At 26.2% G+C, this 15,393-nt stretch overlaps 5 protein-coding genes across 8 annotated transcripts; 3 read left to right on the top strand and 2 right to left on the bottom strand.

Annotated features, from left to right (window-relative positions):
• The first annotated feature begins 5 nt into the window (after positions 1-5).
• On the top strand, positions 6-5,338 carry Ctl1 (choline transporter-like protein 1). The gene is made up of 12 exons (XM_033336025.2): positions 6-250; positions 391-536; positions 621-1,003; positions 1,078-1,167; positions 1,258-1,397; positions 1,476-1,662; positions 1,739-1,870; positions 1,945-2,089; positions 2,174-2,314; positions 2,392-2,551; positions 2,640-2,861; positions 2,938-5,338. The coding sequence occupies exons 1-12, from the start codon at positions 137-139 to the stop codon at positions 3,088-3,090; spliced, it is 2,013 nt and encodes a 670-aa protein (XP_033191916.1). The 5' UTR covers positions 6-136; the 3' UTR covers positions 3,091-5,338.
• Positions 5,339-5,386: 48 nt separating this feature from the next.
• On the bottom strand, positions 5,387-9,961 carry LOC117157815 (ribosome biogenesis protein BRX1 homolog). Its single transcript, XM_033336092.2, has 5 exons — positions 9,820-9,961; positions 6,690-6,935; positions 6,294-6,570; positions 5,834-6,189; positions 5,387-5,742 (listed from the first exon to the last, which is right to left on the bottom strand). Exons 2-5 carry the CDS (start codon positions 6,801-6,803, stop codon positions 5,470-5,472), a joined length of 1,020 nt encoding a protein of 339 aa, XP_033191983.1. The 5' UTR covers positions 6,804-6,935; positions 9,820-9,961; the 3' UTR covers positions 5,387-5,469.
• On the top strand, positions 7,198-9,442 carry LOC117157814 (prenylcysteine oxidase 1). The gene is made up of 7 exons (XM_033336088.2): positions 7,198-7,413; positions 7,588-7,794; positions 7,871-8,012; positions 8,106-8,409; positions 8,483-8,606; positions 8,668-9,017; positions 9,095-9,442. The coding sequence occupies exons 1-7, from the start codon at positions 7,314-7,316 to the stop codon at positions 9,347-9,349; spliced, it is 1,482 nt and encodes a 493-aa protein (XP_033191979.1). The 5' UTR covers positions 7,198-7,313; the 3' UTR covers positions 9,350-9,442.
• LOC117157860 (solute carrier family 35 member E2A) lies at positions 9,948-11,795 on the top strand. Of its 2 annotated transcripts, none has more exons than XM_076622317.1 (5): positions 9,948-10,209; positions 10,325-10,576; positions 10,710-10,890; positions 11,016-11,219; positions 11,304-11,795. In XM_076622317.1, the coding sequence occupies exons 1-5, from the start codon at positions 9,948-9,950 to the stop codon at positions 11,494-11,496; spliced, it is 1,092 nt and encodes a 363-aa protein (XP_076478432.1). In that variant the 3' UTR covers positions 11,497-11,795. The 2 variants fall into 2 exon arrangements, with proteins under 2 accessions (XP_076478432.1, XP_033192054.1); XM_033336163.2 differs by having other exon boundaries at positions 10,710-10,896.
• On the bottom strand, positions 10,708-14,957 carry Cth (Cystathionine gamma-lyase). 3 transcript variants are annotated; one of them, XM_033336161.2, is made up of 8 exons: positions 14,821-14,957; positions 14,252-14,386; positions 13,690-13,977; positions 13,451-13,585; positions 13,249-13,384; positions 13,015-13,167; positions 12,699-12,864; positions 10,708-12,624 (listed from the first exon to the last, which is right to left on the bottom strand). In XM_033336161.2, the coding sequence occupies exons 2-8, from the start codon at positions 14,384-14,386 to the stop codon at positions 12,480-12,482; spliced, it is 1,158 nt and encodes a 385-aa protein (XP_033192052.1). In that variant the 5' UTR covers positions 14,821-14,957; the 3' UTR covers positions 10,708-12,479. The 3 variants fall into 3 exon arrangements, with proteins under 3 accessions (XP_033192052.1, XP_033192050.1, XP_033192051.1); XM_033336159.2 differs by having other exon boundaries at positions 14,767-14,921; XM_033336160.2 differs by lacking the exon at positions 14,821-14,957 and adding an exon at positions 14,669-14,811.
• Between the last annotated feature and the right edge of the window lie 436 nt (positions 14,958-15,393).

The following is a 15,393-nucleotide window of genomic DNA, read 5'->3' as shown; positions in this document are numbered from 1 at the left end:
GAAGACAACTTCAAGGTAATCCAATGGAGGGAGTAGTTCTGAAATCGAAGACAACTCAAGTGTTTTTAACATAGTATTTAAGTACCTTATTTTGTAATTTGTAACAATTTATTTGTAACAATAAGTTTTATAAAAGATGTCTTGCTGTTCAGGAGATGAGGATGATGAACAACGGCCTGAGCCGACACGTGTGCGAGGATGCACAGATATTTTCTGGCTTTGTTGCTTTATAGTATTTTGGTTTCTTATGGTATGTAAATGAATTTATCATTAAATTTTATCTTAAAAAGTATATGGAGTTAAAAATGTTATTAAACATCTTTTACATAACGATATGTATAATTTTTGTATACAAATGTACTATTTGTTAATGGTGATATTATATTACAGATCTTAATAGCAGCTTTTGCTCTTGTTTATGGTAACCCTTTACGACTTATTAATGGATATGATAGCTTTGGAAACACTTGTGGTATGAAAAATAACCCAAAATTTGGTAGTATGGAATTATCTGGACAAGATACTAGCGATAAACCGTTAGTATTAATATAAAAATTATCATTTTTACAAATAAAATATAGGTAAAAGAATATAAAGTCTCACGAAATTGATTATTTTAGATTTCTATTCTTTTTGGATATACATAATGTTACACAATCCTTAAAAATTTGTGTAAAGAAGTGTCCAGATCGAAATATGACAACAATGAATGATGTATGTACATTTTATAAAGAAACAGGATCTCAACTTTGTCATGACAAGCCAGGAAATGATCTAAGTGCTTGTAGTAATGGAAATAGAAAAAATAAAACTGGTTCTTGTCCTGGGTTACCAGTGTATAATAGTATACCAGTTCTTAATCGTTGTATTCCTAAAGATCTGGGAGAAACTATAATTGCAAATTTATATGGCCTTATTAATTCTTGGGATATTATTGAACAAATTTTAGGAGATTTGTATAAAACATGGAGAGAGATTTTGTCTTTATCCTTCTTAGCTTTTGGTATGAAATTTATTATATTCATTGTTAATTCTATATGTTCTATAAAAATAATTAAATGAAATGTTTCATTTCAGTTTTATCTCTCTTTATGATTGCCATATTTCATTTATTAGCAAGTATTGTAACATGGATTGTGATGATTCTTGTCAGTGTAACTACTATAGGTAAATTATTGAAATACAAAAAGGTGTTAAAAAATATGATTATTTAAACTGTTATTCAATAGAATATAATTCATATATTTGATTGTATAGCTGGAAGTGTATTATTATGGTGGACATATATAGAAATTAAAAGAACTTTGGATAAAACTAATCCAAATCAGCTTTTAGAAGAATCTGTTAGAAATGAAAGAGCGTTTCTAGCTTTTTCTATTATTGCAACAATAATAACTGTAAGTAATTATCATTAACTATTACTTTTTTGATTGATTAAAACATTTGTTTCTCTTATAAATTTTCATATATTTTAGGTCATTTTATTATTACTTTTAAGCATATTAAGTAAACGTATTGGATTTATGACAGCATTATTCAAAGAAAGTGCTAAATGTTTGGCAGAATTACCAGGTTTATTTTTTCAACCCTTATTAACATTTACTGCTCTGATATTATTTTTTGCATTTTGGGTAACTGTAATTCTTTGCCTTGCAACAGCCAGTAAGTATTTTAATTTGTCTGTGTTGCATAATCTCAAAATAGAAGTAATATTTATATAACAATGCAAAAATTATAGATTATCCTGGAACAAAATCTGTACAGATGTATAAAAATCATATATTTGATCCTCTAAATTTTAGTCTAATTAGAGAAAAAAGTGCATATGTTGAAGAAAGGAAATTTGACTTTTCTCTTGACTCATTTAAAAGTAAGTCTATACTAACATATCTAATATGTCCCTTTTTTAATTTAGCACTTGTTATTACCATTGAAGTGTTTTAGCTTTCACACTTGTGGAATATGTAGACCCAACTTGGGTAAAATATATGTGGTGGGTGTATATCATAGGATTAATATGGACATCTGAATTCATTATTTCTTGCCAAGATATGGTGATATCAGGAGCTGTAGCTCACTGGTATTTCAGGTAATATTATAAGAACAATCGTCTTGTGCATATAAATAAAGTAGAATATACATATTTATATGATATATATATTTATTATTTCAGAGGCAAAGACGCTAGTACATCCCCAGTATGCTCTGCTATGGGAAATTTAGTTAGTTATCACTTAGGTTCTGTAGCTTGTGGTTCATTTTTAATAACACTTTTTAAGTTACCTCGTTTGATCTTGACATATCTTTATGCTAAGTATGTTTTACTAATAAACATAGATGAGTCTATAAGATGTATGAAATATAAAAATTTGTAATATAAATATTTCACAGATTCGAGAAAAGCAAAGAAACATCTCCATGTGCACAGTGTGGTTTAAAATGCTGCATATGCTGTTTTTATTGCTTAGAAAAATTTATTCGATATATGAATCATAACGCATATACTGTAGTTGCCATTGAAGGAACACACTTTTGCAATGCAGCTAAAATCGTATGTTATAATTTATTTTCATCTGCTAGAAGTTTATAAAAGTAATGCTGTAGAAAATACAATAATTTACATTCTTCTACTTTTGTAGGCATTTACAGCTCTTGTTAGTAATGCTTTACAAATTGCGGTAATTAATGGAATAGGAGATTTTATTCTATTTTTGGGTAAATGTTTTGTCACTGCTGTAACGGGGAGTGTTGGATTGCTATTTATGAAACAGGATCCCAGATTACATTTTTATGCAGCACCAATTTTCGTTATCTGTGTTTTTGCATTTTTTATTGCTCATTGTATTATTTCTCTTTATGAGGTATATTATAAAGATTGTTTATATGAATAGATTACATGAATCTTATACATATTTATCATTTCATGTTTTATTACAGACTGTAATAGATACACTGTTTCTTTGTATCTGTGAGGACAAGAATTTAAATGGAGAGAATGGAAAGTGGCGTCAGTCAGCATTAGCTCAAATTGGATCTAATACTAGTTCAAATGGACAACAATCACATGAATTAGTACCAATGAACACATAAGTATTATGCTAAAGCACAAACTTCCTTCCCAATATTCCTTCACTTTTATAGATGCTTTTATGCAACATTATATCGTCTATAAAATTAAGATCATCATATACATACATATATATTATTATACATACATTATATAATATTATACATACATTATATAATATTATATAATAATAGTGTAATAGCAATTATATAATATATATATGTATGTACATATGATTACGAATATGTACCTTACATTGAAGTTATAAGCTATATTTAGATAACAGCTTAAACTTATCAATTAACAAATCTTTTTATACATCTAAAACTACTGCCATATATGTACAAAATATCTTTGATTTGTAACTCAGGATTTCTAATCAGTTTTTAATCAGTTTAGCATATCCTTAAAAAATGCATAAAAATAATATTATTAATTAGTATTTCTAAAGGCTATTACACAAAAACCGTGAGAAATATGTATTTTGATTATAAAAAACAATGTTATATATTTTTAAAATATTGAATTATTATGATATACTTCTAAAATCTGTTTTATAAAAATATTAAATTAAAAAAAGATCAACGGCTGTTTATATTTTATGTACGATTTTGTAAAATTTATTAGTAAAAGTATTGTTTGCTATTTTTATAGTACTTAATATATGTGGAGAATACAGATTTTAATCATGCATTTTTTAAAGTCCTTAGATACATATATTTTCATAAAAACATCAACAAAAAAAAATTGGTTTTCACGATCTTGGAGAGAATACGTGTTTTCTTTTCCTTTTAGAATTGTTATCAGTATTTATAAATGTAACATAAATATATAATTTTCTATATAATGAAAATAATGAATGACACAACTGAAGATGTGAAAAATGATATGAAAGATCTACAAGTGCTATTATTCACTAAAATAGAAAGAACTAAGTATGTATACTACGGAATCGTGACGTCGAGACTGAATTATTTTGGATTTGTAAAATCTAAATTAAACTACCCCAATGTTATTGCAACCTCAATTTCTATACTTATATGATTCCGTACTGCATTTGTGTTGGTTCTAAGGTCTTTAATATCTTACCTTCTAGTTCTGAAATACATTATTATCATGTGGTATATGCAAATAATAAAATATTTTTTTATGTTTTATTTTAGGTGTTTTTTAAATATTAAGTGAAAAAAGAAAAGTATAATGTGTAACTACAATAACCATCTCGCTATTTTTAAATTTTGAATCTATACCTGAATTTTCATACCTGAATGATTATTATTGTTTAAATAATTCTTAATTAACATCTTAAGTCAATTTAAATTTGAGCTTAGAGTTTATACATGAAAACATTCAAGCATCTGCATTAATATGCAATGTATAAGGTATCCTCCTATAGTATCCTATAAAGTGTGCTTTAATGTAACTAAATCAAGTACAAATATGTGCCAGCGCAATTTATAATGCGATAAGAATCTATGAATAACTTTATGTAATATTATCAAATGACATATACTACGATAATAAATTTACTTTTATTTCAAGGCTATATAATACATTATAATATATTATATATATATATATATGTCGGAGATGGAAGGACACCGGACCTTCCCCTGGAACTCCGGGAAAATCCGTAAAATCGTAATTAAAGTTTACTACTAAAGTTTACTAAAGTAAATCGGCGAAGGGAGTAGTACACGTTTGAGTTAGAGCAAGTATACCTACCCTCCCGTTGACCGTGGATTCGTTATCGAACCTAAGACCATTATCACTAGTGTTGCGAGTGCCTAATCACCGCTGTTGATCGTCGAATCGGTAGTGTTCATACTCGTAGTATCAGCCCGTATCTTCGTTATAACACAACGCTGGCCAACTCCAAGGGAGGTCTATCAAACGCCCACAACCCTGTTCCTGACTCTTCTCCGACATATATATATACATTATAACGTAGAATATTATCTTATTATTAATGGAATCAAATATTTGTTTTCTGTCTATATCTTTGTTTATGAATTATATTAAGTGCAATAATGTAATTTTTTTCTTCAATGATGTGTAATTATACAAAATAATTATACTTGTTTATTCAATCGTGTTTAACATTATGCATTTTATATAAATCAGTTTTAAATAAATCGCGTTGCACATGAGAATATGTAGTTCTATGAAAATGTATGTGTAGTATATAAATTATATAAAATTTAAACAAGATATGTATAAAGTTCATATACGTGTATTTTATATATTTTAGATTGCTAATTCTTCTAGGCTTGTCTTTATAAAGTATGTATATTACACTGTATGAAAAATAAAAATATATTGTTTATGAAATAGTTAAAATATTTTTATTAACGTAATATTATTACAATAGAATAGAAACTTTTGAGTGCAATATTGCAGCATTAATTCCTTTTTTTCTTTTTAGAATTAGTCTTTTTTATCTTTTTCCCTAATCGCATCTTAATTTTTTTTTTCTTTCCACTTTCATTAGCCTGTACTTCTTTTGTTTCTTTCTGTTGTAATTCTATTGCTTTTTTTAATGGATCACCTTTAAATATTTCATCCATGGGATTCAATGAATATGATTCCTTTGGTTTACTACTCTCTTGTGCCACTTTCTGTTCTACCTTATTTATGTATTTACCAGCAATATTCTTCTTCAAAGACTGTCGAAACTATAATATTTAAAATGTTATAATTATTAAATTTAGTACTTTTAATTTTGTCACACGTTAAATTTATCATAAAAATTTGATTGGTTTATACCTTAGCAGGGGATATATAAGAAGGATTATCCCAAAGTACTTCTCCACTAAAGCTATTAGCAAATATTTTTATTGGATTTAATACAAATCTTGGACCTATTTCAGCTAAACCTCCATCTTCTGTTAAAATTTGGAAATTTCGAAACCATATTCTATTGTCTAATATAGTGAATGTATATATATGGTCAAAAAATGGTTGACTCTTAGGATGATGATTGGGAACACCAAAGATTTGAACAAACAATTCTTTCAACAAACCATAATGTGGTTTTGTGTTAAAATTCTCATCAAATGATAACAATGGTCTAGAACCTCTTAAACAATTTCCAGTCATTTTTAATTCTGCCATAGTATAAACTACAACATAGAAGTCATTAATCTATTTGTGACATTAAGATTATTTATAATATGATATAGTTTATAGAATTTAACATTCTATAATTAAGTATTATAATACGTACTATTTTCAACAAGAAATTTTGCACATGGTCCTACCGAAATGTTAGAAAACCATAAATACAAATCCCTTTTTCTTCTGCCTTCAAATAATATTGATTTATTGCAGTTTTTCATTTCCGATATTTCATTAATCACTTGTAAATTTTTAGTACGTTCTATTTTAGATTCAGGGCGATGGTGAGGCATAAGAGTTTTTAAATCATCCATGAGATGACGATGTCTATAGCTGATTCCTCTAGTAGCAAATACTAACACTCTTTGCTTATTAATCCATTTTATCTATAACATAAAATGAAAATGTCTAACAAATTTATTACCAATTGAAATATGTTTTATATATATTTATATCTCTACTTGCTAGAAGTTCAAAATAAAACAGAAAAAAGATATTTTTAAACCTTTTTTGGTGGTGGTTCATCGGATATTCTCTTTGCTGGTAAAACTTCGGGTTGTGGTATTTTTTCATTATTAAGATTATCGATTCGTTTACGTTTTAATTCCTTTTTCGCCATTATTAATTCGAAGGACTCACATAAATAAATATAAAAATGTTTCCAAGAGTAAGGTTAACTGTACAGGAATATATTACACTTGCTTCCCCTATCATGGAGGCAGTAAAACTACACAGACTACATATGGGTATTCTGTTCAACATAAACAAAATTTGATTATTGCCGCTGCAACTATTGGCTGCTGACTAGTGAAACTCAAATGCCACTATATGTATGTATTTAACGTAGGTACATAATTTATTGTATTTAAAATACAATTCCTGGATTTATGTAAAATAATTTAATTAATTTTGTAATTTATATTATGTTTTATTAGATATCAATCACATCGTAGGATATAATAAATCATATTTATATGTAGTATATAGTATAAGCTCTATAATTTTATAAACTATATAAATATTGAATTAGAAAATATACTAGTTATTAATAAAAAATAATGTAACATAACATTAATTGTTAATATACATACATATGTAGACAATTAAATTTCTATGAAAACAGTACGACATGAACATGATAATCGTGATCATGAATTGGCGTATAATTTTGTTAGGTATACTGATTTTTAAAAGAGGAATTTGTTATGAAAAGTGTAAGCCAAATATAGGTGAGTGAAAGAATATACTAATGATATAAAATAATTTTATGTAATATTTTTACGTTTAAAATATAAGAAAGTTGAGACAAAGCAAATATATTTCAACTGATTTCAAGCAATGAAGCATATTATTTTCACGTTTAATAAGATATATAACAATAATTGAAAACTTTGTTTTTTTAGCAATTATTGGAGGTGGTATTGGTGGCGCAGCAAGTTCTCATTTTCTTACAGAACTATTTAATAATAATCTTAATATCGATTTATACGAAGCAAAAATTATCGGTGGGCGTTTGGCCACTATAAAAGTTGACGGTAATGAATTCGAAGCTGGAGGTTCAATCATACATCCTCAAAATAAATATATGCGAGATTTTGTTGAATTACTCGGTACTTTGTTTTCTTATTTTTACATTTCTACAGATATAGTTTCATAAATATCTAAAATGTACGTCTGTTGATTTAGGTTTAGAACACAGACCATCTAAAGGTAAAAAAACAAGTATTTGGAATGGCAATGAAATTATATTTGAAGAGAGTAACTGGGAGATATTATCATTTATTAAATTAATTTACAGATATGGTGTTCAGCCATTCAGTCTCAACAGGTATCCCATATGTATTCTTAAAAAAGTATATCAAACATCTCACCACATATATTTGATATTACAGTAATAGTTGACTTTATTAATTTTAAACAGATATGTAACTTCTATAATAAATAACTTTGAAAAAATATACCATCTACAGGATAATGGGGAAGTTTTCACGAATATCAGTAGTCTTTTGTTTTCTATGAATCCTGAATTTCCAAAGTTATTAGAGAAATCTATTAAAAGTGAGATTTTGAATCTGGGTTATTCAGAAAAATTAATTAATGAACTTGTGAAGACAACATTAGTAGTAAATTATGGGCAAGACACAAATGTTCATAGTTTTGTTGGCTTTGTGTCTTTAGCTGGAGCAGGTTTTAATTTGTGGTCTGTAAAAGGGGGAAATAAAAAGGTTGTTTTTTTTTTGTTAATTTTGTAGAAAAGATATTTTCATTTCATAATTAATCATTGTACTAATATTTTAGGTACCTGAACATTTAATATATAGAAATAAACATGTAAATGTTGTGCCTTCACATGTAATTAAAATTATTAACATATTAAACAATGGTACTCAAAATTTATATGAAGTGCATTATCATAATCAAGGTATGATGTAAAAATAATAAATGATATCTTTATAATGATTAAGGAATGATTTCTATTTCAGACAGTACAAATATAATGAAAGCAACATATGATATTGTAATACTGGCAATTCCACTTATCCATAATCAAGAATTTCCTATAACTTTTGAAGGGTTTCCAAACAATGATTTTTTCAGTCCTGCAAAGTACCATGAAACTATAGCTACATTTGTGAAAGCAGATTTAAAACCACACTATTTTGGCTTAGAGGCAGAATTAGATAATATTTTAAGCTGTGATCCTAACAGAACGATAATTAGTTCTTTGGGAAGGTTAAATTCTGTAGAAGGTTCAATGAAGAATAGTAATGTTTGGAAAATATTTAGCAATAAACCTTTAAAGTCAAATATTATAAATGAAATGTTTTCAAATGTAAGACTACTTTATAATATTTGTATAAACTGTGATATATATGACATGCAACATAAAATTAATTTATTATGTTTAAGGTTCAAGAAATAAAACAGATTGCTTGGAAGGCATATCCTGAATATTCAACAAAAATTCATGAAGCAAAATTTAAATTGCATAATGCACTCTATCATGTTAATGCTATTGAATGGATAGCTAGTGCAATGGAAATGAGTGCAATAGGTGGAAGAAATGTTGCATTATTAGCACATAGAGATTTTTTTAGAAAGTTTTGTATTGAAAAAATTATACAGACAAGTTCACTTAAAAAAAAATTACCCACTGAATTGTAATATAAGATTAGTACAAAACAGTTAATATTAGTTTTAATTTAAAAAATTGTAAAATGTGTATAATTTTTGTAATAAAGCTATTATTTAAATTACTGTAATATTTTTTATTACAAACATGAACAGTTTTTAGCTTATAATTTCACACAGTATATAATTTTAATTGTGTTATGTTTATTTCATGTTATTCACGTTAATTTATATTAAAACGAAATAAGTAGAAATTTTTATTTCAACTGCAATTAGTTTCTGAAGTGTTAAGTAGAAATTATCGTATGGTAAACATACGAATTTGGTATAACTACAAATATATACTATTTTATAATAATGCAATGATTATAAAATAACTATTATTACTCAAGTGTACTCAAGTAAAAATTGTGTATGAATGTTAATATCAAAAGCTTTTCATGTTGCATAAACATTAAAATTAAGATTTTTGTTATAAATTTAAAAGTCTCTAAGAATATAACCTCTTTAATCCTTGAATGAAACATATGAATGTCAATATCATACGAATGTGACATGTGAAAAATGTGATCTCAGAAGCAAAGTTGTATGTAATGTTATAAACATTTCACTTGAAAAGAAACTGTATGTAATGGAAAATCATTCGGTTCGTATAAATTACGCGTTAACACCTCGTGACACAGAACAGCAATTAATACATGATGGTGAAACTAAATCATATGAAGAAAATATTAAGAAACACGAAGAAACGACTGTAACAAGTGAAACTATGGGTGGTTCATTCTATCCCAGAGCTATGTTATTTCTAGTATTATGGTATCTCATTAGTGGATGTACTTTATTCTTGAATAAATACATATTATCATATATGGAAGGCAATCCTACAATTTTGGGTAAATTAATATCTAAACTGATATAAACTTTCTTTTCTATTTCATGTTTAAAATTATAGACTTGAAATGTTAACAATTTTTGCTTTTAATATTAAGTGTTAATTTATTTGAATAGGTGCTTGTCAAATGTTAATGACCACAATTTGTGGATTTATTCAAATGTATTTTCCATGTGGAATGTACAAAACACGTCCCAGATTAATGAGACCAGCAGGTTTTTATAAGCATATGATATTGGTTGGATGTACAAGGTTTACAACTGTAGTACTAGGGCTAGTATCACTTAATTATGTAGCAGTGAGTTTCACAGAAACTATTAAAAGTAGTGCGCCACTATTTACCGTCCTTATTAGCAGATATTTATTAGGTAAGAATCAATATATAGTTATTTTTTTCTATTATTAATATACAATCTTTTAATAAACATTTCTACCTACAAATATTTTTAAGTTATATAAATATTTGTTATTCGAAATATTAAATTAATATATTATTTACAGGGGAACATACAGGATTATATGTAAATTTATCTTTAATTCCTTTAATGTGTGGTCTAGCTCTATGTTCAATAAACGAAATTAGTTTTGACCTCAGAGGATTTATTGCAGCTATGGCTACAAATGTAACAGAATGTTTACAAAATGTTTATTCCAAAATGTTAATCAGTGGTGATAATTTTAGGTATACGTAAGTATTATATATATATATATATATATATATTAATATTAGATCTTTTATTTACTGTCATTTATGTCTTAAACTATTCAACTAAATTTTTTATATTCATTAATAATATGAAATTACAGGCCTGCAGAACTGCAATTCTATACTAGTTTAGCATCAATTGTGGTACAAATACCAGTATTGATCTTATTTGTAGATTTACCAATACTTGAACATTCTTTGAGTTTTAAATTATTCACAGCATTTTTACTTAATGGAGTGTTCTTCCATTTTCAAAGTATTACAGCATATGTACTTATGAATTACATCAGTCCTGTGACACATAGGTGTGCTTTTTATGCTATTTTAAAATAAAATATTTATAAGATATTTTGAAATTTGATTACTAACAGTATTTTGTATCATTGCAGTGTCGTTAATACAGCAAAGAGAGCATCTTTAATCTGGCTCTCTGTTTTACTATTTAATAACCCTGTAACTGGTTTATCTGCTATGGGAACATCTTTAGTAATAATAGGAGTGTTATTGTATAATCGAGCACAAGAATATGATAAACTAAACAAAGCAAAATCACGATACAATTCTAAAGTTAATTTACAATAATATTAATTATTCAAATTATATAAATTTGATATTTAATAAAAATAATTAACGCGTTTACGTTAATTACGTAATGAAAAATGAAAACAAGGGTAATAATTTTTATAATAGAGTATTTTATTCACTGCAATGATAAATTATTTATAATTTCAATTCTCTTTATAAAGTAAAAGTATATTTTACACTTTAGATGCATTTTACAATAAAACAACTTTAACTGAATACATGTAATAATTCAGATATACATGATCATAAAAGTTTTGTCGTATACAATGAGTATATCATAAGAAAAGAATAATTTATTTTTGACAGATTAACATATATGTATGTAAAATATTACTGATTTAATACAAGATTAAAAAATCTTAAGAATAATTTTTTATCTTATTAAAAAATGTAAAAAACCATAAATTCCTTAATTTATAATTGTATTTAAGTTTCTTTGATCACTATTATTTTTGTATCATTATTTTTCTACACAGTTTAAAAATATTAATATACAATTGTCTAAAATCCTCTAAATTCAATGGGTATTGTACAACATTGTACAATTTTTTCATACAAAGAATAGATGATATAAAAATATATACAGGATACGGCACTATTAGAATAAATGGTGTACATATAATAATGTACATTATGAAACATGCGAACATCAGTGTAGTGTGGAATGTTAAAATATGAATGGCAATATATCCTTCCCAAAAAATTAATTAATTTCAAAAGACAACACGTATAGTATCATAATTTTCTATCATAGTAAATTAAGTTGGCTCCTACTGTATTAACACATTGACTGTTATGATGACTGGCATTATGTTGATATCAAAATTAATTACATGTAAATTAAATAAAAAATTATTCATAAAATTTTTACTATTTCTAATAGTTATAGTTTAAAATATTAAATGCACCATAAAGTGCTTGAACAACTTTTCTTTTTAGTAAAGTATTATGTAGAAAATCATCCGGCAATCAACATATGTTTACAAACTAGCTTTAAGAGCTTGATCAAGGTCAGTTAAAAGGTCTAGTTCTGTTTCAAGACCAATAGATAAACGAATTAACTTGTCAGTAATGCCTAATGTTGCTCTAGCTTCTTCAGGTACCGAAGCATGAGTCATCACGCACCTATGCAAGAAATTAAAACAATAAAAATGGTGGAAAGACTTATATGTATTGATGATAAACTACCATTTACTCACGGTAATTCAGCAAGAGATTCATAACCACCAAGTGATTCTGCTAATGTAAATACTTTTAAGGCCTTTAAAAATTTGCTGGAATCACCTTTTAGATAAAATGAAACCATTCCACTATGACCAGAAGTTTGTTTAAGAGCAATTTCATGCTGTGGATGTGAGGGAAGGTCTACAATTAAATTTTACATTTTACAAGATGACGAAAGATATCAGTTACATACTATCTAATTGTAGGGAATATTGTGTTACATTTTTCTAAAATTGTATGAGATGTTAAAACATAAAAGTTATAAATTTAATACTTCATAAAGATACATACATGGATGGATTACTTTTTCTACACAAGGATGCGATTCTAAAAATTGTGCAACTGCTAACCCATTTTTCATATGTTGCTGCATTCTAATTTCCAGAGTTTTTAAACTCCGATTAACCAAAGAACAATCTACAGGAGATGGAACAACACCCATAGCTAACATAAAAATTGGAAATTATATAGAAAATTAGCTAAAACTAAAATTAAAGAAATATTAGGGATGTAATTCAAAAGTACCATTTTGAAGAAATGCAAGTCTTTGTGCTAGATCATCTCTATTTGTAATTGTTGCACCCATAATAACATCTGAATGTCCATTCATGTACTTCGTTAGAGAATATATTACAATATCTGCTCCAAAATTTAATGGTTTCTATAAAAAATATAAAACATAAATTATGTAATCATGTTATAGTGGTAAATAAAATGTACTACTCACCTGAAAATAACATGTTAGGAAAGTATTATCTACTACTACAATAATTTCAGCATCTTTTTGTTTGACTGCTTGAACAACAGCCTGAATATCAACTAACTTTAGTAGAGGATTAGTTGGTGTCTCTAACCAAACCATCTAAAAAATATAAATGTATAATTCATATGTCTTAAACAATATCAAAATTTGTTTATTATTATAATTAATATTATAAAAAATAAAATTTCAAAATTTCTCCACACCTTTGTATTAGGTTTTATATTGGTTATAACATTATTAATATCTGACATATCTACAAATGTAACTGTATTATTTTGCCTGCATAAACATTTTTGGAAAAAACGATTAGTTCCACCATAAATATCATCTGCAGATATAATATGATCTCCTGCATTTAATAATGAAGTTACTACTGTTGTAGCACCTAAACCTGATGCAAAAGTTAATGCATATTTTCCATTTTCTAGAGCAGCTAAACAAGTTTGTAAAACATTTCTTGTGGGATTGTTACTTCTTCCATACTCATAACCCTAGAATTTAATATAACATATAACATTAATAAATGATAAAATAATGACCCAAATAGTAAGTATATAAAATTTAACTGTTTATGATTTTTATCAACTATGATTAATAGTCACTTGATAATACAATTGGTATTAATTTTAAAAATTAAAAATGTTTAATTTATGTATAACTTATATAAGTACTCACATTTTCATTATGTTATAATACTATAAGATACATTAATAATTTATGAAATATCACTGAAACTAATTTAGTTTTAAAATAAAATGCATTTACCTTAGTTTGCCCAGGTCCATCCTGACGAAAAGTAGTGGACATTACAATAGGAGGTACTACTTCCCAATGATTCCATTGTAATGGATCTTGTCCGGCATGAATAGCTTTTGTGGCAAAACCCATTTCTGTTGACATCTTGTTAAGTGCATTTATTATATAATTAACAGTAATTTTTATTGAATAAAATGAATTTTAGATAACAGAATATTATTGACAATGAGATTTGGCACATTATCATTAATCATATATAATTTGATCTCAATTACATCATGTTCAAGTTATAATAAATGCCATTTTTTCTTTTTTTAATAGTTTCATTGAAAGATTAAGATTTGAATTTTTTGATATATATATATTGTTATTATCGAGCAAAAAGAAATTCATCCATTATATCTAAGATAAAAATGTATTACTTACTTCAGTTATTTTTAAAGATTTTTAAAAGTAACAGATAGGTTAAAAACTTATATAAATTAGAATTTATATTAATGTTTGAAGAATTTTGGCACACGTACTTTTATTATATTCAATATAAAATGATAACCTCGCATACAACAGTGCCTACTTACAATCTGTTAGCTAGACACTTCACGTGTCATCAATCAGAAAATTACTACTAAGTGCCACTGATAAAAGATTGATAAAACACGAAGCTCCTCGTAATTGCTTCAAATCCTACAAATTTTACATACGTCATAAGCTCACGATATGTATCGAATTATATTGCATTATCGAGATATCGCTATCGCAATTCAAATATTATAAAATAGGAATTTTACTTGAATCTATATTAAATAAAGAATAATAGCATTTAGTTTTTTTCTTAAGATCTTTGTTATATGTTATATGTTAATATTTCTAGTGAATTTTTGATAGATAAAGAAAACAATTATAAAACAATTGAAAATAATTTGTTATTAATTATTTCAACATTTTATCTCAACAATCAAATCAACATTGACAAACATTATAACATTTGTCTTAATTTACTATATGTAGTTTACACTGCTTTTTATCTTTAGTAATTTTTTTCAGTACTACTGTTAATCTAGAACTTAAAAATAAAATTTGTAAAAAAGAAATCATAATATATCTTTGTAACATAATATATCATAACTTCAAATCTCAAAGAAAGATTTTGG

Source organism: Bombus vancouverensis, chromosome 10, assembly GCF_051014615.1.
Source record: "Bombus vancouverensis nearcticus chromosome 10, iyBomVanc1_principal, whole genome shotgun sequence".
In the NCBI taxonomy this organism is placed as follows: domain Eukaryota; kingdom Metazoa; phylum Arthropoda; class Insecta; order Hymenoptera; family Apidae; genus Bombus; species Bombus vancouverensis.
The sequence above is the reverse complement of the archived record's forward strand: the minus strand, read 5'-3'. Positions and strand labels throughout refer to the sequence as shown.

What these genes read in the sequence shown, in the direction of transcription:
- Cth (XM_033336159.2), bottom strand. Translation starts at nt 14,802, where the DNA reads ATGCGAGGTTATCATTTTATATTGAATATAATAAAA. An exon ending in TTATATTGAATATAATAAAA is followed by an intron (nt 14,387 to 14,766) that starts GTACGTGTGCCA and finishes GCACTTAACAAG; the next exon opens with ATGTCAACAGAAATGGGTTT. An exon ending in ATATAAAACCTAATACAAAG is followed by an intron (nt 13,586 to 13,689) that starts GTGTGGAGAAAT and finishes TATATTTTTTAG; the next exon opens with ATGGTTTGGTTAGAGACACC.
- Ctl1 (XM_033336025.2), top strand. Translation starts at nt 137, where the DNA reads ATGTCTTGCTGTTCAGGAGATGAGGATGATGAACAACGGCCTGAGCCG. An exon ending in TTTATCCTTCTTAGCTTTTG is followed by an intron (nt 1,004 to 1,077) that starts GTATGAAATTTA and finishes GTTTCATTTCAG; the next exon opens with TTTTATCTCTCTTTATGATT. An exon ending in GTAGCTCACTGGTATTTCAG is followed by an intron (nt 2,090 to 2,173) that starts GTAATATTATAA and finishes TTATTATTTCAG; the next exon opens with AGGCAAAGACGCTAGTACAT.
- LOC117157814 (XM_033336088.2), top strand. Translation starts at nt 7,314, where the DNA reads ATGAACATGATAATCGTGATCATGAATTGGCGTATAATTTTGTTAGGT. An exon ending in AAAGTGTAAGCCAAATATAG is followed by an intron (nt 7,414 to 7,587) that starts GTGAGTGAAAGA and finishes TTGTTTTTTTAG; the next exon opens with CAATTATTGGAGGTGGTATT. An exon ending in TAAAAGGGGGAAATAAAAAG is followed by an intron (nt 8,410 to 8,482) that starts GTTGTTTTTTTT and finishes CTAATATTTTAG; the next exon opens with GTACCTGAACATTTAATATA.
- LOC117157860 (XM_033336163.2), top strand. Translation starts at nt 9,948, where the DNA reads ATGGAAAATCATTCGGTTCGTATAAATTACGCGTTAACACCTCGTGAC. An exon ending in AGGCAATCCTACAATTTTGG is followed by an intron (nt 10,210 to 10,324) that starts GTAAATTAATAT and finishes TTATTTGAATAG; the next exon opens with GTGCTTGTCAAATGTTAATG. An exon ending in TATTAGCAGATATTTATTAG is followed by an intron (nt 10,577 to 10,709) that starts GTAAGAATCAAT and finishes TATTATTTACAG; the next exon opens with GGGAACATACAGGATTATAT.
- LOC117157815 (XM_033336092.2), bottom strand. Translation starts at nt 6,803, where the DNA reads ATGGCGAAAAAGGAATTAAAACGTAAACGAATCGATAATCTTAATAAT. An exon ending in AAAATTTCTTGTTGAAAATA is followed by an intron (nt 6,190 to 6,293) that starts GTACGTATTATA and finishes TCTATGTTGTAG; the next exon opens with TTTATACTATGGCAGAATTA. An exon ending in CTTATATATCCCCTGCTAAG is followed by an intron (nt 5,743 to 5,833) that starts GTATAAACCAAT and finishes TAAATATTATAG; the next exon opens with TTTCGACAGTCTTTGAAGAA.